The sequence below is a fragment of the Chinchilla lanigera genome, unplaced genomic scaffold, assembly GCF_000276665.1.
Source record: "Chinchilla lanigera isolate Chin_1 unplaced genomic scaffold, ChiLan1.0 scaffold00028, whole genome shotgun sequence".
NCBI lineage: Eukaryota > Metazoa > Chordata > Mammalia > Rodentia > Chinchillidae > Chinchilla > Chinchilla lanigera.
In genome coordinates, this window is record NW_004955429.1 from 3,313,702 (window position 1) to 3,335,490 (window position 21,789).

Sequence of the window (21,789 nt, forward strand, 5' to 3'; positions counted from 1 at the left end):
TTTTACAGGTCCAATCATAGAAACTATTCTTTTCACTCTGATGGATGAACAGATTGACATGTTCAGAGATTTTAGAAAGACTTTCCCTTGGTGATGCAATTGTATGGAAAAATACTACCATTCGCTCACTCACTCACTTACTCATTCATTCATTCATTCATTCATTCATTCATTCATTTGACAGAATTTATCAAGAACTTTCAATGTTCCAGTACCATGGTAAGTTTTAGGGACAAAACAACAGACTGAGAAGAGAACCTTTTATTATAAAGCTTCAAGCTCAGCAGAGCCTCAGTCAACCGAAACCTATTATTACAACAAAGTCTAACAACCAGTTGGCTGATAAGGACTAGGGGAGGAGGAGGGATAGAGGGAAAATGAATGACAGAAATCAAAACACAGTTAGAAGTACTGAGTTCGAGTGTTCTACAAACACACTGGGGTGACTACAGATAATGATACACATTTTACAAATAACTGAAAGAAGAGTTCAAGGGCTCCAAACGTGAAGTAATGATAAGGAGGCAAAAAAGTTACTCTAATTTTATCAGTACTGATTATATACATATATTAAAATCCCACACTGTGTTGCATAAATATGTGTAGTCACTACATGTCAATAAAATTCTTCAAATGTTTGAGAAGGAATTATTAACTACCTTGATTTAATCATTACATATTGTGCATATGTGTCCAGTTATCACACTTACCCTGTAAATTTATACAACACAAATACAAAAATGTATACAAACATGAATAATAATTTTTTTGAACAAGGCTTATTCTGCACCAGCAGAGAGGACTATAAAGAAAGGGCTTCCTAAGGGTTAAAAGAAGCCACTAAATAGAATCAGGAATGAGGAAGGAGCAGGACCAGATGTATTTTTCGAAAGGGTACCTCTGAATAAGTGTGGAGAACAGACTAGAAGGGACTGAACAAAACTTGACTCTGGAAGTTCAGTAAAGGCAGTTGCAGCAGTCCAGCAAGAGGTGACAGTCAGGACTAAGGCAGGAACAGGAAAGGGGCATCTGGGGACATCTAACAGAGAGGTTTTGGGAGTAGCTGTATAGATGGGAGGTGAAGACAAGCAAAGACTTAAGAGTGAACCTGAGGTTTCTGGCAGGAGCAGTGAGTATATGCAGGTGACTTTGCTAGGACAGGGAGCTCTGGATCAGCAGCAGACTTCTGGGGACCCATGGGTGAAGCTCCATTTTGGAAATTTTGAGTACTAGAGGACTGTTAGCATCTAAGATCTTCAGCATCCCACCATGAGCTCATGGTAAATTGTACGAGGTAAGATGTGAAAATTTTCCTAAATCCCAGAAGTAGTCTTCCCTGAAATTTTGATTTAAATACTAAATGACAGCACTGAATTTTAATTAAGTACTTCAGTTTGTTCTCTACCATATCTTGCTTGTTCTCCTCAAGAAGTTTCACTACACATGTACATCCTCTGGTTATAATTCAGGCAGAAACTTACTATTCCTTTTAGGTGAACTGAATCTATGCCTTCTTACCATGGAGTACAGAAATAGAAGCATTCACTTATACATAAATGGCAGCAATTCAGGGTTAGACATTAAGAATAGACAGTTAGCAGACAACTGACCCTATTTTGTAATTATTGGTGACAGGAAAATTTAAAATTCAAATAATCTAAAACCTAAGCTCTCATATTGTTAGCTATCCAACTTATGATGATTTTACAAAGATTCCATATATACAAGGCCACTTTGGGCCGGGATGTAGATTGGTAAGTGCTTGCCTGGAATTTGCAAGGCCTTGGGTTCCAGCCTCAGCAAAACACACACACACACACACACACACACACACACACACACACACACAGACACACACACACACACACACACACACACTCACACACACAATCTCACACACCTTACGTATTATCTAGGTACGTGTTTTTAATCTTATTTTGGAAAATATCTGTGAAAGTCACGTTTCCCAAAGCCACTATTACAGCAAATTTTTCTTTAATGGCAGGAAAAATGTTTACTTATTCTTGTTTTTAACAATTTCCAATCTCAACTATGTTTATTGTAGACATTTTCTAGAACAAGGGAATCATGAAATCTTAAGTTAATTATCAAGTTCTGTATTTGAGTCTTAGAGCAGAGATAAAATTATTTTCTGGAGAGAATAATGGCTCTGCATATGGAACAGTGAAATATGTTCTGCTGTTCTTGTTGTTCATCTTAATTTCAAGCCAAAGTTTTCATTAATAACAACCCCTGCCAGATTGTTCAAGCATATGTTTCTGAACTCAACCAGCAGCACAGACTGGCTGCACTGCAGTTATGAATCAGGTACTCACTGTCACTGCTGTTCTGTAGTTTGCAAACATTCAGATGAGAAAAACAACACACAATGCAGTGCATGTTTGAGGGACATGCCAGTCATCCAGTCCTCCACATGCTCTGAAATTCATTCCTAGGCTAAGCCAGAACACTAGAGAGCTATAGACTTGGATGGGAAAACAATGTGTAAAATGATTCTATTAACTTCCCTGGGCTTCAGGCTCCAAAATGCAAAAAGAAGTTAGTTTGTACATTCAGTTTACTCTTAATTAACTGCTATACCTTAAATACTAGGTCTACAAGATGAAGAAACAGTTCTATCTCTCTGTCCACCTATATTTTGAAGTATTTTTATTTTTCTATAAAGACCAAATAATAATAATTCTATGTGATAAAAGTTAAATTAGAGAAATGCACAGAGTTAGGGATATGAAGAGCGGATACTGCTCCCATTTTGGGTGCAGAAGGGAAGGAGGAAGATGCCTGAAGGACTCCCAGAAGCCCTGGAATGCAGTCACCTGCTCTCCTAGCATTTGTGTGTAGCTGACATTAAACAAGAGAAAGTACATGAGACACCTTCAGAGCCGAAAGGTGACAGCCCAGACACAGTGCAATTGTGTCGGCTCTGGCGCCTCTGGTTATCACACAGAAACCCCAATTGGCTTAGTAAATATGGATGTTTATTATCTCACACAACAAAATGTGAGAGGAAGGCCAGGCTCAAAGCCGACTGATTGAAGGACATCCCTGAAGATTCTCATTCTTTCTCCCTCTCATTTCTGCCTCTCTCAGAGTTGGCTTTCCTGGCAGGACAGGGTAGCTTAGTTACAAGGTGACCACAGCACTTTCTGGCATGGCAGTAAGATAAGAGACTCAAGCAAGGAACCTTCCATCTTTCTCTGTGTCCCATCCTTGACAGGAAGGAAACATCACTGCGTGAGCCTTGAAGATTTCCCCTGTGTCTCAAAATCTGGATTTGTACATGGGCCCATTTATAAAGCAATGGCCTGCAGGCAGGCACCAGGGGATTACCACCACAGGCTTAATCATTTGGGATGCTGTCTGTTTTGGAGGATAAACTACACACATTGCTACCTTAGTGTTGCATGGGCACAAGCATACTGACCTGAAAGCTTAGCATCTCTTGTTTGCCAAAGTATCTCTGTATTTTTTATTGCAGCTAGACCATAGTTTTCCCTATTTTTAGTGGGCAAAAAAGCAATGCTCTTGGAAAATGATCAAATCGTCTCATCCTAATTCACAGCTCGAACTCATGCACTTTAAGCAAAACTTACCAAAATCTACCAGTTTGACTCCACCCTCAGTGGTCAATAGAATGTTATTTCCTTTTACATCGCGGTGGATAGTTTTGTTGTTATGCAAATGCTGAAGTCCCTAGAAGGTTGGAAATAGAAGGCTAATTGAAAATTATGGTAAATGCTTGCATTTAGATTATTACAGGAAAAGACACATTACCGTTACCCACTCCTTCAAAATACTCTCCCCTTGGTTCAGACATATTTATCTCATGGGTTCTGTCATCTTCTGAAGCAGTTCTTGGAGTCTTGTTTTGGGAGTGACTTGATAAGGTGTGATCAAAAATACAGTGAATGCTGTTGTCAAGTGCCAACCAATAGGAAGGCAGGCCCATAAAAATATTATGGTGTGTCAACATCCACCTTATTCACCAAATCTGGCACTGTGCAACTTCAGGTTCTTCCCCAAAGTGAAAATGACCATGAAAGGCAAACATTTTGGGTCAACTTGGGACATCAAGGCAGCCAGGACAGTGCAACCTAAGACACACAGAGGAATTTGAGAACTGCTCCAGAAGGTTGCAAGAAAATCGGGTAAATGTGTTTGAAATGATGGAGAATATTTTGAGGATATTTAGTGATAACATGTCTTTTACTGTAATAAACTTTTAAAATTTAAACACTGTATTTTCTGATTGTACAGTATCTCATATATTATGACTCTTAAAGCAACATCAACAAAGAAATATATTTTAGATGATGTACTTGTGCAAAATAATAGAAAATATAGGTTAGAAATTAATACTTAAATGGTCCTAAATATTTCACATTGAGCTGTTATCAAATCAAAGTAGATCATCTCTATTTTGTAATCAGTGTATAAAAATTCACTACATCAGAGCATGAACCTCATCTTTTACCAAATATCTTATTAAGTATGTGAACCTCAATAGAAGAAAACATTCTATTTATCAAGGTAATAGCAGATAACCTGATTATTAGTAAAAATAAATTTTCTACCTTTATCACCATCACAATCTGAGAAAGACATTTAGGAGACTAGAATTTAGGGTACTGTTATTACAAGAAAAGTAGATTTCTTAAGGAAAACATTAATTTAGCTGTGCTAAACATTCCAGAGTGACTATATTCTTGCAACAATAAATACTACTGTCATGATATTTTTCTACAAAGAGGACCCATATTTGTGTAATGCAAATTGCTCATAATTAGTACACAGAGAGTTTTAATTGCCTTACCATTAGCGCTTCATGTAAAATATAGGCGATTATAGGCTCCCTCATTCTTTCTCCCCTCTTCAGAAAGCCTTTCACAAGGTCAGTCACTGCTCCTCCATTACATAGCTAGAAAAGATTTCAAGATGGACATTAAAATGGATAGGACACCTTCCGTTCTTTCAGTAAAAGCCTTCCTAAAACATTTTTAAATTCATAATTTTGTTTTAAATGATTAATCTCATTTTCTTAACCACTTCACAAATAAAATGAGCTTATAAACTTATGTACAATTGACTTCTGGAACAGTCCTCATATAAATTAATGCTTTTGAAGAGAATCTGGAGAAGCACCAGGCTTGATTTTAAAAATTAAGAACAAGAATTATGATTCTACAAATTATTCCTAAATTTTAGCTTCTAAGGTTTACGAGTAGTAAAGATTTCTGATAGTTCAATTAATAGTGCAATAGGTTCTATGTGGTCAAAATACAGCTGCACACTTATGTGTGCTAATCTTGAAAAATACTTCCTTCCTGGCAATATTTCAAAGTGTGTTGAAGTAAGGGTTACAAATAATGTTTTAGAAAACTATTTAAACTATCAAGTTTCCTGTGCTTTTTGGCATCTTCCCTCCTTACCCCCAAAAGCATGGAGAATCTGAATAGAAAATAGGAGGAATAAACATGATAGAGGGATTTTTAACATCTAGGCTCTTGAAAGTTAGGTTACATTAAATCCCAGAAAACTTTCAAAGGAGCTATGAGCTATGTTATTTGTAAAACAGATTAACATTGAGACATAAATTGATAAATGGCTCTGGACCAAGAGATGATCTGAGGATGCTTTGATCCCACAAGTCCTTGATTTCCTAATGTCTGACCTTTAACCTTTGCCTTCCGCCTTGCCGCTCTTCCTGGGGCTCCTGAGTGTGGTCTCCCCATCCCATCTATTAGAGCTCTGTTCCACCTGCCTTTGGGAACCTCCCAGTGCCTGGGAAGTTAAAGAAACACATAGTTTTCCTGACTTTCTTCTAACTCAAGTACAGGAAAAGAGCTGAGAGTAAGTATATTCTCAGCATCACTGTTTGAAATACTGAATAAAGTTTCTCAAACTCTCTTTCTAATATAGCAGTTAAATTTTTCCGTGTGCTTGAAAGCTGTTGGTACCTAAGTAATAACTAAGATTCACTGAGTACGGGCAGTACCAAGTACATTCCTAATCGATTTACATGAAGTATCTCTACACTGCACAGTTATTCTCTCTGATGTAGACATTATTATCTCCAGGGTAAAGGTGCAGAAAATGAACCACATTCATAATTGGTGGTTTTCTCCACTCAGAAAAAACTTCTTTTAGCTAACACAGGAATATGTGCAATCTGGATTTTCAGTACCTGTATTTTGCTCTGTGTAGGAAGAGGAACAGCCTTTTAGAAGGATAAATGAAGGGGTGTTACTACCCTGCTTGCTAAACACAGGGTCAGTCTGCCTCCCTGGTAAGCCAGTGTGACCAGTTCACAAAATTACAGTTGATGGAGAAGAAATTGAGTCATTTAGAATTGTAAGCCACTTACTTAGAGGGGCCCAAGATTTAGAACTAGTTTAAAAATTGCTAAAAATCACTGTAGGGAGGCATATTTCTTTTTCTACCTTTCCAAAATGTAGCCTCTCTTTAGCTGCACCTTCTCCAGCTACTGGGAGAGAAAAGTAAGAGTTGTCAGAATCAAAATGAAGTCACTTATGTCAGTTTTAATAGAAATTAATTAAGAAATTAATTCAGGAGGCTATGAAGAAAGGATGTTTAATACATACCTGCCTGATAGTGACTATCACAAAATACTCTGTTAGGCATGTGCCACCATGCATAGCTTGGGGGCTGTTTTCTCATTACTCACTCTGAGAATTCTTTTTATGTTCTGGATACAAGTTTCCCATAAGCCATGTGCTTTGTAAATGTTTTCTTCAAGTCTGTGACTTGGCCTTGTAAGTGTCTTCTAAAGAGCAGAAGTTCAAAGTTTACATTTAAGAAATGTTTATGGAATGTGCTTTTTCCGTCATATCTCAGAAATCTTTGCTTAATCCAAGATCACAAAAACTTTCATAATTTCCTCAGGAAGTTTTATACTTTTTAGTTTTCCATAAAAGTAAATTTGTGATCCATTTTAACTTAATTTTTTACATGGTGTGAGGATGGGTTATATTTAGATGTTCAATTACTTTTGCACACTTCTGTATTACTCAAAAGTGTCCATGAAAAAAAAAGGTATGCTTGAGTTGAGTTTAAAATCCATTGTCAACACTATGCATGGGTGAAGCCGTAATGCTAAGTGAAAGAAGGCAATCTGAAAAGGCTACATACTATATGACGCTGATTACACAACGTCCGAATAGAAAACTGGAGACAATAAGAAGGATCAGTGGTTCCCAGGGATTCAGGGAAATGAAAAGCAGAGCAAAGGTTTGTATGCCACTGAAATTAGTCTATATGATATGGACACGAGTCATTACACATTTGTCAGAATCTACAAAATGTACAACATTTAAAGAGAGAATCTGAATTTAAACTGTGGACCCTAGTTAATCATAATGTATCATCACTGGCTTATATATTACAGCAAATATACCTGGCTAATTAAGATGTTAGTATTAAGAGAAAAGAAGAGGCGTTGAAGGGGTTTATTGGAACACTCTGTACTTTCTGTTTAATGTTCAGGAAACCAAAGACTTCTCAAAAAATAAGACCCATTCATTTTCTTTAAAAAAACCCAAGTAGTTGCTTACACCAACAATACACAAAAACGACCTGATATAATGAAGGAACATAAAAAGTTAATCCAAGTTCAATACATATAAAGCACCCTTATAGTATCTTCTCAGAAACTAAATTATTTATTCATAGTTGAATTTTATACCCAGTAAGTTGTTACAGAGGTGAATTACTGACTCAAAATATTCTTGATATGATACATATATATAGTCTATAAAATTTCATAATAGTACTCAGTGAAAATTTGATATTTAGAAAATAATCATTTTTTTCCTTCACAGTTAACAAATATTTATTGACTTGTTGTTAGTATGTGCAAAGTACCAAGATAGGTGTTAAAGCAGATCAGTGATGACAAGGACAGCTTCTACTCCTAAGGAGGATAAAAATACAGTTAAAACTGTGGCTTTCAACCAGAAGAGACGTTGCTTGCACGGATACTTCACCTTGTCTGAATTGGGAAGCTGCAGCAGATATCTGGAAGCCAGGGTTACTGCCAAATGTCTAAAATGAGCGAGAACCCTCCCCACACCAAGAGGCCATCCAGGCTGTCATGCCAACAGTGTTAAAGTCAAAAAACTCTAAGCAAAGGGATAGGGAAAAATTATTTAGATTATGTGCTAGGTCTTGAATCACAGTTACATGGATAAGAGACTTATGTGCCAAGTACTGTAGAATTTCACAGAGAGATTGCTAATATTGTGTTGGAAGGAAAAAAGGAAAAGATTTTAAAGAGAAGAAGGAACCTCTTGTCATATATGTTGACCCTAGTTTTCTCCAGGTTTTTTGGTATAGTTACCTTGGTTTTGATGTCCTCTGGGATACAGAACTGTATTTTGGCGGGGGGGGGGCGGTGGTGGATCATTCAGTTTTACCAGTTTTTCTTTATATTCATTGCTTGGTTTTTTTTTTTGGTGACATTCAGAAGAAAGGTTTTTTTCCACACAGACAGTATTTTGTGACCACTGTGAAATGATTAGTTAAATCACTTCCAATGACTTAAGATCAGTAAATTTTTGTAAACAAATATGTATATTAGAATCCAAACAGAAAACATTTTAATGGTTTGAAAAGGAAAACAAGTTATTTATTCTAGTACCTGGGAACACTGTTAATAGTGAATGAGCTGTTGAGTTGGTTTGTGGACAAAAGGTGGAACCTCACAATTGATTGTATTGATTGTATGCTAAAATACAGCATTTAGCCATGGTGAAATGTGAGTTGCTTTTGGCATAAAGATCAATTAAAGTCACACCAGAATGTGAAGTGAGAGACATGAATACTAAGTCAGTAATGACTGAAAAAGAAAAAATGATTTCATAATCTGCTATTTTGTAAATCTAAATAGACAACATGTGAAAAAATATAGTCACAAATTTCCAGGGAGTAAAGTAGTAGACACACCATAATAATAGTCTGCATGGACCAAAAATACAAATCATCATTATCTTCTTGCTGGAGACCCACACATACAAACCTATCTGAAAATCTAAAAATTGTAAGCAAATAAACAATCTCTCCCTATGAAATTTAAGTTTTGTTGCTTCAATTTAACATGGTAAATTCACTTAAAAAGCTGAGTAACCTAAGCAGTTCAATTAAAATAGTAATTCCTACAAGACAATAATGTACAGTGTTAGGAGCCACAGGAAAGGAATCACTTGCTATTTTCAGATGAATGGTACTTTTAAAACAACCTCAAAAGTTATCTGAGTTACATAATATGAGAGGAATAGAATACATGATGAAAGTCTGATATTCAAATTTTACTTATCAATAATACAATATGTTGGGAAATATTAGACACCTTTCTTGTATGATTTCTACTATATTATTTGCTGCATGTGTTATGAAAAAAGCCTCACATTTAAAAACCAAAGGTTTGGGAGTAAAAATAATTTATATGAAATTGCAGACAAAAGTGACACTGAAACCAGAGAAAGTGCCACAAAAGCAGAAACTCATTTTCTAATAGTTGTTCTGGATTTTTTTTTTTTTTTTTTTTGGTTTTTCTCCGGTACCAGGAACCGATCTCACAACCTTGTGCTTGCCAGGCAGGCGCTTTGCCGCTGAGCTAAATCCCCAGCCCGTTGTTCTGGATTTTACTTGGCTCATTTTATGAAAGTTCTCCCAACATTTGAGTCTGAGTCTTGTTGTGGACACTACTCCTTAGCTCATACTTGGAAAAGAAACTTCTAGGTTACATGTTAGGTATACGAGGGCTTGATAAAAAAATAGTGTATCTAAGTAAAAAAAATTATTACAGCAAAAGGTATATGCCATTAATCTCCCTCAAAATACTCCTCACTTCAAACAAACTCATCCCAATGTTCTTGACACTTTATGAAGTGGTTCTGGAAGTTCCGTTTCATGTCTTTAAAATGTATCTTCAAAAACACAGTGAATGCTGCCACTGAGTCCCATCCACAGAAAAGCAGGCTCATAAACACATTGGGGCGTGTTCTCATCTACCTCATTTACCAGATCTGGCACGGTTCAACGCTTGTCTCTTCCCCTAGGTCAAAATGACTGAAAGGTAAAGGTTTTGAATTGATTCAGGACATGAAGGCAGCCAAGGCAGCGCAGCTGAAGACAGGATAGAAAACTTCCAGAGCTACTTTAGAAAGTGGCAAGAATGATTGCATAAGTATGTTTAAGGAGAGGGGGAGTATTATGAAGGGGATTAGTAGCAATATGTCTTTTACTGTAATAAATGTTTTTATTTAAACATTCACTGTATTTTGTGATTACACCTCATGTGTACAAGATGCTGCTGCACATGTGCAAAGTAATTGCATCATTTTACCTGTCATAAGCAATGTTGAAGAGTTCAGTGTGTTCTATAACCTCACCAACCCTCAGTGTTATCAGCTTTTTAAACTTTAGCCATTTTAATAGTTGTGTAATAATGTCTCATGGAGTTTCAGTATAACTTTCCCCAAAGGTGAAAGATATTGAACATATCTTTATACATTCTTTTGTAAAGTATCCATATATTTTGCTCAGTTATTTTTAAATTGGGGGTGATTTTTTTTTTTTTTTTTTGCGGTCCCAGGGATCGAACTCACGACCTTGTGCTTGCCAGGCAGGTGCTTATGCCACTGAACTATATCCCCAGCCCCAGGGGGTGAATTTTTTATTAGGTAAACTTTCCATTATACCTAATGTACTGAAAGTGTTTAGACAACGTGACTGTAGAGTTTTGTAAATACAGTATTTTCCATGATTTTTCACCTTAACTTCGAGTCTATTAATTCAAATATGATGCTGCGAATGTTAATGTTCTAACAAACTTACATTCTTGCAAAACATAAAATTTCTAGTCTTGATACAGTAACATTTTTATGTGGTACTGGGTGTAAATTATTAGTATTTTCTCAAGACTTTTGCATGTATGTTCACACGGAATGTGAGAGTGAAGTTTTCTAGTACTGTCTTTGTCATGTTTTATCCGTATCATGTTGGTCTCCAAAAATGATTAACAAAACTATTTCTTTCTCACTATCTCATAAGAGTCTTATTTCCAAAATGGTAGTAGAAAGAATTCCTGGACTTACTGTCCAGTGAAATAGCCATAATCAGTGTAAAACAGCTGCTTTTTAGTTCTGCAAAGCTTCTTAGTGTTCATCAAATTTAGAAAAATGTCAGTCATTCGCTTATTTAAAATATTATACCCACTGCTCATCCTCATCATTCTCAGACTGCAATTACATCTATGTTGAAATATGAGGTAATTTATCACAGGTCACAAAGGCATTTTCCCCAGTTATTTTTTTCCTTTTTTATAACTGTTTCAATTTGGATACTTTGATGTTCTTGTCTTCAAATCCATTGATCTTCCCACATCTGCTACTAAACTCAATTATTAAGATTTTTTCACATAGATAATTGTATTTTTTTCCATTCAGAAGTTCAATTCTTTTTTTAAAACTAGCTTCCACTTCTTTCAGCATTGTGTTAATATTTACCTTTAAATCCTTCAACATTTTATAACTGCTTTAAAGTCCCAACCTGCTAATTCCAATGTCGCTGTTATTTCTAGGTCTACTTCTATGGAATTTTTCTTCTGATACTGGGTCCCATGTTCTTGCTTTATCACATGTTTAATCATTTAATATTGGAGCTGGATATTATTGTCACATTATTGAATGTCTGGCTTTTGCTCTCATCCATTAGGAAATGTTGATTTTGTTCTGGCAGGCAGTTGACTTACCTCACTTGTTTTCTCTCATTAGTAAACAGCCTAAGTTCTTTCCCAGTGTTTGCAAAGTGTGTTTCTGTAGTTTCCTGGCTGTTTATGGCACAATGGAATGTCAATACCATATTGTCATGTCCAGTGACAAGCTCTGCATGCTGAAAGTTCAGATTTTCTGACAGTGTTTTACAAATCTCTCTTTCTCTCTCTCCCTGTCTCTCTGTCTCTCTCCCTCTCTCCTTCCCCCTCCCCCTCCCTCCATGTGTGTGTTTTAATATAGTTTCTATGACCCTATTTTGGGAATTCTTGCTTCTATAGATTCAAGGTGATGTGAATCTTCACATCAGAGAAGTCAGGAAAACACTTAAAGAATAAAGGCAGTATAACTATTCCCTTTCTGTTTTTAGGTGGCAGATTAAAATGATGGGCGTTTTTTGATCACTGTTCATAAAAGTCTTTCTCTTTTATTCTCCACATTTATATTCATGATAGCACTAGTAAAATATATAGTTAACCTGCCTTCATTTTAAATTCTTTCCCCACCACTAGACAATAAACTCTATGACAAAAGAGTTCATTTTCTTCTTTACTGAGAGTCCAGGATCTACCAAAATGGCTGGCCCAAAGTAAGAGATTACTATTTATGGAATAAGTAAATGCCTGGGTAGATAAACTTAGGTTCTGAAAAGTCTACACACACACACACACACACACACACACACATGCATGAGCGTGTGTGCACACATACCAAAGGACATCTTTTCCCAGGGTATGGAAGGTACTTACTCACACTGTAACATATTTGACTTAATTTCAATAAAATATATTAATGCACCAAATTTCTAGATTCCAACAAAATACTGATAAAACATTAATGATAGCTGGCATCATCATCCAATATATGTTTTCTAATGTGCATTTTTGTGGGGTATAAAATTGTGATGTTACTTCCCTCATGTGTAAACAGTATGTCAAAGATGTCATGTCAAAGATGTTATGACATACAGCGTAACTGAATCATTTAACTACGCAAGTAGGTGTATTCTGGTAAGTGTGCACCATCATGGAACCACTAACTCCAAATATGTAACAGTTCCCTCACCCTAAAACATTTAAAAATTCTGGGTACCCTCACACACTGGTAGTGTTATCAACAAAAAGGTCTACAATAAAAGAAAAAAGTTATAAGAAATATTTTAATGAGTATAATAATTATTTTATCAAATATAAGACATCTTTGGTCACCTAATTTTTTTTCTTGAAGTTATACAATAAACTTGTACTCCTGTTCAGAGAACAGACACACACACATACACACACACACACACACACAGACAATTTAAATATTTCCTCTGTTAAAATATCAAGAAGTGCATTTGTACTTTTTTTCCATGTTGTCCTTTAAACAAAACCCAAACTGAAATTCCTCTACATAACTGGTCATCTTTTCTGTTGCAAGCACACCAAATAATAACCTTTTCTATGAGAACTGGCAATGGTTGTCCAGCTCTTAGAACATGAAAAGAATCATGCTGTAGTCTGCTCCTTTGCCGCGACTGCACTCTGCCAAAGGGAAGCAGAAATAATGCTGCACTACTAAGAGCACAGACGCCCAGCTGCCGCCCCTGCTCTGCATCCCCTGGCCCTTCACACACAGACAGGACAGCTATGCCTTTTTGTCTCCTGTGTTGACACCATGAAAGGGTGAACAGCTGAACACAATCTTATTCCAACTCTTCTCTCTCACCCCATGTTTCCTTTCCTCATGCCAGGCCTTGCTGACTTACTAGATGTAATTACAAAAACCAGAAAAACCCATAATGCATGGTCTATGAAAAGTAGTATTTATGTCTATGGAAACCACTTTGATGGCTTAAAATGTGCATGTGAGAGGCTGCATGACTTTGTACTGATGTTTGTGCATTTCAAACACCACCTGTAATTGCCAGTCTTTGATCTCCTGAAAGGGATATAATTTCAAAGAGAAAAAAAATGCTATAATTGGAAAGCCATGAGAGAAAACAATGTCACTATTAAGAATGAACAAATCAGGGCCGATTCAGTTGAATAACAGAATGCATTCTGCAGCACCACCATGAAAGGAGCAATTTGAGCTAAGACTGGATTATGAAGGAAAAGGCCTTTAATAGAAAGATGTCCCAAATCTGTATTTTGGCCCTGTTGTGGTTGAAGGCGCACTAAGCAAACAGCTCCTGAGAGAGAAGTCTGGATTTCCCTGCATAGTTAAAATGTGGTTATTGATCCAACCAATAGTGGAAAAATCACAATTAAATTTCAGTTCTCTTTCTCTTTATCAGTAGTGAAGGATTAATGAGAAAACTTTAACTCTGGACTATTCCTGTTTTGGTTTCCTGGTTCAAGTGATACACATCTACACAACACTGACCAGTCCCAGCTTCCCAGCCTCTCCTCCCCACAGTCCTGACACTGACCCCCCACAGTGGGCACTAGGAATGAAAGGACGTACAAAGCGAAAAGTGGTACCTGCCTCTTACTAAACAGGCTAAGAATGTGGTGGCAACGGGAGGAAAGAGATGTAAGCAAGACATCTCAAAATGAAGCATAAGTTTAAAAACTAACATTGGTTCTCCCTCTACGCCTGTGTCATTAGGAAAATCTAAAATATTATATGACAATAAAAAATCCCCATAGATATTCTGTAAAAACCCAAGTCAGCAAACACAGCAGAAAACTTTCTACTCTTTCTCTTATTACGTAGTTCCATTCATTTTATTTATTTATTTATTTTTTGTTTTTCTTCTGGTACCAGGAATCAAACTCATGACCTCATGCTTGCCAGGCAGGCACTGGGCCGCTGAACTAAATCCCCAGCCTCACGTAGTTCCATTCAAATGTCTCACTGAAATTGCACAGGGCCAGGAGAGAGTGATCTTTTACTAAACTTGGGGAACATTTAATCTGTAACTGAACATGCAGAGAAGTAAGGAGGAAATAACTCCTCAAGAGAATCTTATATGTCATTCATGCTTAAACAGTTACAGAACAATAAAGGGACAACACAGGAAAAAGAAAAATTACATCAAATGTGAAAAAAAATCACAACTAAAAATAGATTGTCCAGCAAGACCTGGGAAAATGTTATTCCTAGGATTTCAATTCTGGATTGAAATGTAAGCAAAATGACTTGTCCTGGCAATGGTAAAAAGTCATTGTGCTGGAGTTTGTGTAGGCTGGTAGAGTCTTTCCCATGTGCCAGACTTACAATGAAGGCTGGCACACACTGCTCAGATATACCCTGACCCACATACTCTAGTTATGCACATTCACATTAGAAGTCTATCTTTGCTAGTGTGACTCTCTGGTTAACATTACCCCCTTTGGGGCCTTTCTTTGGATATCCTCATGCAAAATAATTTATTTGGGCTTTCTAATGATAAGAGGTGTAATTAGCAGTTATTTTGTAGCACAAAGTATTGATGCTACAAGCCAATTTTCTGAAAGTGCTTTTAATGCAGCACCTGCACCATTCATGTTTATAAATCAGATAATTGTACATCTAGCCACTTATGGGTATATGAAATTACTCTAATTTGCATATGCAAATTAATACTCATATATGTTTGTCAACTTCTTCCTTTTGTTATGCTCCCCTCTTCCATTTTGTAAGTTCATAGAGACGAGATTTCTGAAATATCATTTTATTAAACTTCATTTACTATTTTTCTCAAATAGGTATTCTAGTATCTCCATCTAATAATGAAGTATAGGGGAAATTAAAAAAAAATCTATTAGGTTTTTGCTGATTCAATTATGTTACCACTTTACTTGTAGTGGTTGTTCCAAAACTATTTTAATCAATATTTTCTGCTCCCTTAAAAAACAAAACAACCCCCTCCCCCAAAAAGAAAACAACAACAACAAAAAACTACTTAACTATAATCAGGAGTCTCCAACTCTCACCAAGTTCCAAGTACCAACACTGAGAAACACCAATATAATTAGAAGATGGATTTGATAGGCTAAAAATACTGACTGATCTCATTCAATAGTTTTTAATCTCTGGGCAAAGATTTATACCTTGTTTCTTATCCATTTTCTGCCCACATTAGTTGAAGTACCTGAATCTCTATTTAAATGCTAATCTTCCCATTTTATTATACATAGCAGAAAGAATTTAAATGTATTATTGAAAATGTTTTGAAAGATATGCAAAATTATATTCAAGACTACATTAAAAATTGGCATTACCTCTCAACTGCACAAAATCAACACCAAAAAACCTTCACATTTCTCCATTAATTTAAGGCAAAATGGGTTAAGGGCATAATTTGTATTCTATGACTTGGCTAATTAAATTTTGATGAGTTTTTAAAAGAAGTTTATCTTTGCTGACAATGGGATTTAACTGAAAATATAAACCTATCTTAAACTAAAAAAATACAAAATCATTTTGAAATCTGTTATGCTTTAGACCTAAAACACCCCACCCCTCAAAGTCTCTGTGTCCGGAAGTGGGCTTTCGGAAGCTGTTTGCATTATGGTGGTACTGTGCTCACAAGTGGATCAAACCACTAGGAGGATGATAACTGAATAGCTGTTAAGAGATGGAACCCAGCTAGGAGGCAGATCCATGGGAGTGCAACTTTGAGGGAGTCTCTTACTCTAGCTCTTCTCCCTCTCTCTGCTTCCTGGCTTCCAATGGTTGAGCAGCTTTCTCCTGCCCTGCCTTTCCACCATGCCATTTCTTCCTGGGATCCAGCTAACTATGTGCTGCACCCTCTGAGACCACGAGTCAAAACAAACCTCTTTTAAACTTAAAGAAGTTATGGGTGTCAGGCATGCTGTCCAAGTGACTGATAAAAAATCATTAATAAATTCTCAAATTTAAAAGGACATGAGTGGTTATTTTTGAAATTTTTAAACTTTGAAAAGAATATACACCTTCAGATAACGAAAACAATTTTGAAAATATTACTTTACATTTTGGAAGGCTCCCCATAATATAATCAAGTTGCAAATGAAACAGAAATTAATTTTTTCTCACCTATCAATCTCCTTTAAGATGCTCGAAAATGAATGAAAAGTATAAGAAAAGAAAAGAAAGAAAAAAGAGCAATGGACAAGAGATGTCAATAGAATTTTAAAATACAGAAGCAAATGGGCAAGTTGGAGCTGATCTAGCAAAGCAGAAGAAGCCACAAGAAAAAGGACTTGAGGAGGTGCTTTGTAGATAAACTGAGCAGGTACACCAAGGTAGAGTTATACACTGTTGTAGGTGGAGGTGTGGTTGGTAAGGGGCAGAAAGCAAAGGATAATCCCTAATCCAAAATCTCTCATCTGAAGACTTGACACCTTCTTTTCTATTCCACATACAGAACATCAGCATCCTGACCCTGCCAGGTAAGTGACTGGAGGTTCTGTTCCCTACTGAAATGGAACTGGAAGGACTCACAATTTGGTGACAACAGCAGAGTGGGTAACAGGAATAAAGGACATATTGTTATACAAAGTGAAAGAAGAGACCAATGAATCCAGGACATAGTGGACTGCACCCATGTGAGAAATAGAGGTATCAGAGGTTAGATGCTTGGAGACCCATAGACTGAAACAGATGAATATAGGTTCCAGAACTACAATCAACAATTCTGTCAAAATTAAGAAGATAGATTATTAAATGAGGGCATAGATGCTCAGCCATATCTTTTCAGGTGCTGCAATTACAGTATATCAAAAGTACACTGTTCAGGAGAAGGTAGCACTGTAAACTTGATGAACATTTTTACTACTTTATATTTGAACCTTTTGTTCTACCTGTTTTTTCATTGTTATTTTTGGTTTTTGAGACAGGTTTTCACTATGTTAACTAGAATGGCCTTAAACCTAGGCTCAAGTGATTCTGCTTGTCTCAGCCTTTTGCATAGCTAAATCTATAGGTGTACACCATCATACTTAGCTTCTTCTTAAAATTAGATTTATTTTAACCAATACATAAAAACTGAACATATTCATACGATGTTTCAAAACATACATACACTATATAATGTTTAAATCAGTGTAAACATAACTATCTCCTGAAACTTTAAAAATTTGTAGTGAAACATTCAAAAATCCTTTCTTCTAGAATTTTGAGATTCACAGTATATAACTACTATCTATAATCAATAGATACTGTACAAAAGAATGAAGAACAACTTATTTCTATGTGTAACTTGGTACTCATTGATCAATCTCTCCCCACTCATCCTCCCTACTCCCCCAGCCTCAGGTAATCACGCTTCCTTTCTCAGCTTCTATACGATTGATTTTTTTATATTCCACATATGAGTGAGATCATGCAGTACTTGTATGAGTGAGATCATGCAGTACTTGTTTTTCTGTGTCTGGGTTATTTCCTCTAACACAATGATCTCCAGTTCCACCCATGTTAACACTATCCGTGTTTTATTAACCAAGTAATTTATCTGCATTGAAAAAGACAAACATTATCAGGTTGTATTTCAAATTATATTAGGTGAAAGAATAGAATAATTTCCTGAGTAATACTGTCAAGCATTTTAACTATACAAAAATGAGGTAAATATTAAGTGTTGAGTATAGTAGTTTCAAGTATTTTCTACAATAATTTATTTGTAGAATCACTTTAAAACTCTAGTAGAAAAATATGATTTAGGAAAATGATGAAATTTACATGTGGTTATTGCATTTGTTATGGTTTGACTGCGTCCCTGCCAAAATTCTGGTTTTGAAACTCGACAGCCAGTGAGAAAGTATTAAGAGGTGGGGCCTTTAAAAGATGATGGGGCATTATGAGTGAATAGGATTAAAGGCCTTACACAGCATTAGGCTCGCTTGCCTTTCTGCCTTCTACTATGTGAGTCCCCAGCTCCACCATGAAAGCAGAGAGCAACTATCGCCAGACAAGGGAATCTGCTGGTGTTTTGAAAATCCAAAAACCTGAATTCTCCTCAGACTGGCAGTCACCTTATTGGGGAACTTAGTACTTTCCCTTTAAATAAGACAGGCAAACACAAGAAAGTTTACTCTTAAGATTTGAAAAGTCAGACTCCATAGCTTCCCTTTGACAACTTATTCAGTATTAACACTATTTTTTAGTTAATTAATTAATTAATTTATTGGTACCAGGAATCAAACTCAAGACCTTGTGCTTGCCAGGCAGGTGCTGTGCCAACGAGCATCACCATCATGTTTAACAAATTTTTCTCCCCATAAGTATAAATACTTTATTCTGTAGCTTAAGTCACTAACAGTCATTAAAGACAGTAAAAGATGACTGCAGCTATTTTCGTCTACTGAAGTCTCACTTAACATTAATATTCTCTTATGCCCTGACACCTGGGTCAGAGCCTCAGTCACATCAATGAATAAAATATAAACAAATAAGTAAACATGACCAATAAAATCCCTTTGGTAACTTGTTTCTTTTCTTTTCCTGCAGGAAAAATAATCTGTTTCTTCATTTCTTCTTCATTGTGGACTCATTTCCTTTTACTCATTAATAATCTTTGTAGATTTTTAATTTCTTGGTGTATATATATTAAGACAACAAGATCATAATTAGACACAATAGTCTACTGGGGAGAAGTGATTTGTGGTGTTGATGTTATAGAATCATTAAGTCATTCCAGGATCACACTTCAAATATCTACTCACACAGTGATGCTCAAACACTTACCTCAAGAACCAGCCACAGCTTATCTCCATTTATTTTGTCCTTCTTAAAGTAAATCCCGTAGAATTTGACCACATTAGGGTGGTCAGAAAGTGCTTTTAGAATGTTGTACTCTGCTTCAATCTCTTCATCAATATCCTAGTTTCAAAAAATCGTAAGAGAACTGTGAGAAAAATATAAATAATACCAAATAAACATGTTAGGCTATCAAACAGAATTTAATTTTATTAAAGCACAATCATAATAGTTTTTACCTTGTTTAGTACTGTGCACTGAAATTTCTCTTTATATTATGAAGAGAGATTGTGATTTTTGTGCTAATCAAATGCATCTCGTTATATTAACCTAATTGAATTTTACAACGAAAAATAAAAGGCTATTTTTAAATGCAATTGCATTTTGCTTCCATTTATATGAAGGTGCTGCTTTTGTTGTATTAGTAACTTGGTTACAATGACAGAACATTGACTTCAAATAAAAATGTTCAGGACTAGAAAGTTGGTTTACTTTTTTTTTGGAATAGTAGATATTGAGAAGCTATAAAAAACCAGTCATGCAGGCAATATACTCTTACTCTTCGAAAAAGTGAAAAAAGATGGAATATAACTGTTAGGTAACTAACACCCATTTACCAAAGTAAAACAGGTTGCCTTTGTGTGTGCATGTGTGTGCATGTGTGTGTGTGTGTGTGTGTGCATGTGTGTGTGTGTGTGTGTGTCTGGTGATTGAAACCAGGGAACACTGCAATGAATCTGCAGTCTTTTTGATCTTTTTTTATTCTGAAATAGTGTCTCACTCTGTTACATAGGGTAGACTTCAATTTGTGATCCTTCTGCCTCAGTTTCCTGAGGAGCAGGGAATAGAGAAGTGTGCCACCAACTCCAGCAGTTTGCTATTGCAATAAAATTTGTAAACTGGTCACTTAGTTGTGTTTCTACAAAATCACATGTATATGAAATGACTCAGATGGTAATAAGAAATCCTTACTTCTACAGTACTGCTGTTACGGTGGCATTCATTGTCTATGTTGTTTTACTACAGAATTATGAAATCACAGAGATAATTTGTATGAGTTCGAACTGTAAAGGGTAGAACTCAAACTCAGAGAAGTTAGAGTCCAGGTTGTATAGTATAAAATCCAGGCCTAAACTCTTCTTATCTCCTAGGCCTGCCCACTTAATGATTTTTCTTCCAGAGAAAATTAAAAACTAAAATAACAGTAAGACTTTTATGTTTTTAAAAGACATTCTTTATAAATTGTGTGGATATATTTAAATTTATTTGGGATTCTAATCTATTGGTCTACTGGGTATAAATCTCTTTTACTTGACTTGTGACACGATGAAGGAAGAATGAATAATTCTTAGGAAAACATATGCGTACTATGAGAAGAATACAAACAGCAAAAGAACAAACTTAGTATAGTACTACACAGCAATTAACTTTTCATTAAAAAACAACAGTAGAAATTGCTAAATTGTGGAAGGAACCTAAATGTCTGTCCACTGAGGAATGGACAAAAAAATTGTGGTACTTTTATACAATGGAATATTGCTCAGCTATAAAGAAAGATAAACTCGAAGCTTTTACAGGTAAATGGTCACAACTAGAGACCATACTCATAAGTGAAATAAACCAGACCTTCATGTGTAAGCGATGTATTGTCTCACTAGTGTAAGCATCTGAAAGAGTGAATAAAAATTAGGAGGTATGATAGACATTATGAAATGAAAGGAAAATGCTCAAAAGTAAAGAGCAGCTGCGGTGAGGGAAAAGAGAAAAGAAAGAAGGGGAAATTACGTATGTATGTATATACAGGATAACTAACATAGTTGTACTATTGACTTCTATCACTTTCCTGAAAGGAACAGTTAATGATTACTTATTTGATCAATCTTGCATGTCTCTATTTGTTTTCCTGAGAACCACTTTGAAGATATCAATACGTAATACAACAACCATTGTCAATTTCCTACCACTTTGTCTGTAACTCTGTATTGCTTGTATTGTTCCTATGCTATTTTGTAAATGGATGTCTGTTTGTTAATATGTTTTCCTTCTTTTATTTTTAAAATAAATTTTAAAAAACAACAACAGTAGAGCACATGATTTATAAGGTCTGTAAGTAATGTATAAGCACATTATGAAAGAGTAGCTATATGTGTTAAGGCCATGGTGCTTCTCTACCAAGAAGGAAAGAAATGATGGGAACCAATGCTGCAATCAGTCTAAAGTCCTATTTTTTGCTGCTGCAAGCCCCAACCCTAACAGCAAAAGCTAGAAGAAATAAAGAGGTACAGGCACTTTGATGTGGCATAATTTGTGCCTCTCTTCCTTCTACTTA

The 21,789-nt window shown here is 35.8% G+C and overlaps 1 protein-coding gene across 1 annotated transcript in view; it reads right to left on the bottom strand.

The window, feature by feature from the left end:
• The window catches only part of Myo3a (myosin IIIA), a 186,232-nt gene that overhangs the window by 141,245 nt on the left and 23,198 nt on the right, over window positions 1-21,789 (bottom strand). The window contains exons 4-6 of the mRNA XM_013515344.1: window positions 19,449-19,583; window positions 4,835-4,939; window positions 3,615-3,714 (exon numbers count right to left, since the gene is read on the bottom strand). Coding sequence (XP_013370798.1) covers window positions 3,615-3,714; window positions 4,835-4,939; window positions 19,449-19,583 — 340 coding nt within the window. The remainder of the gene's footprint in view (window positions 1-3,614; window positions 3,715-4,834; window positions 4,940-19,448; window positions 19,584-21,789) is intronic.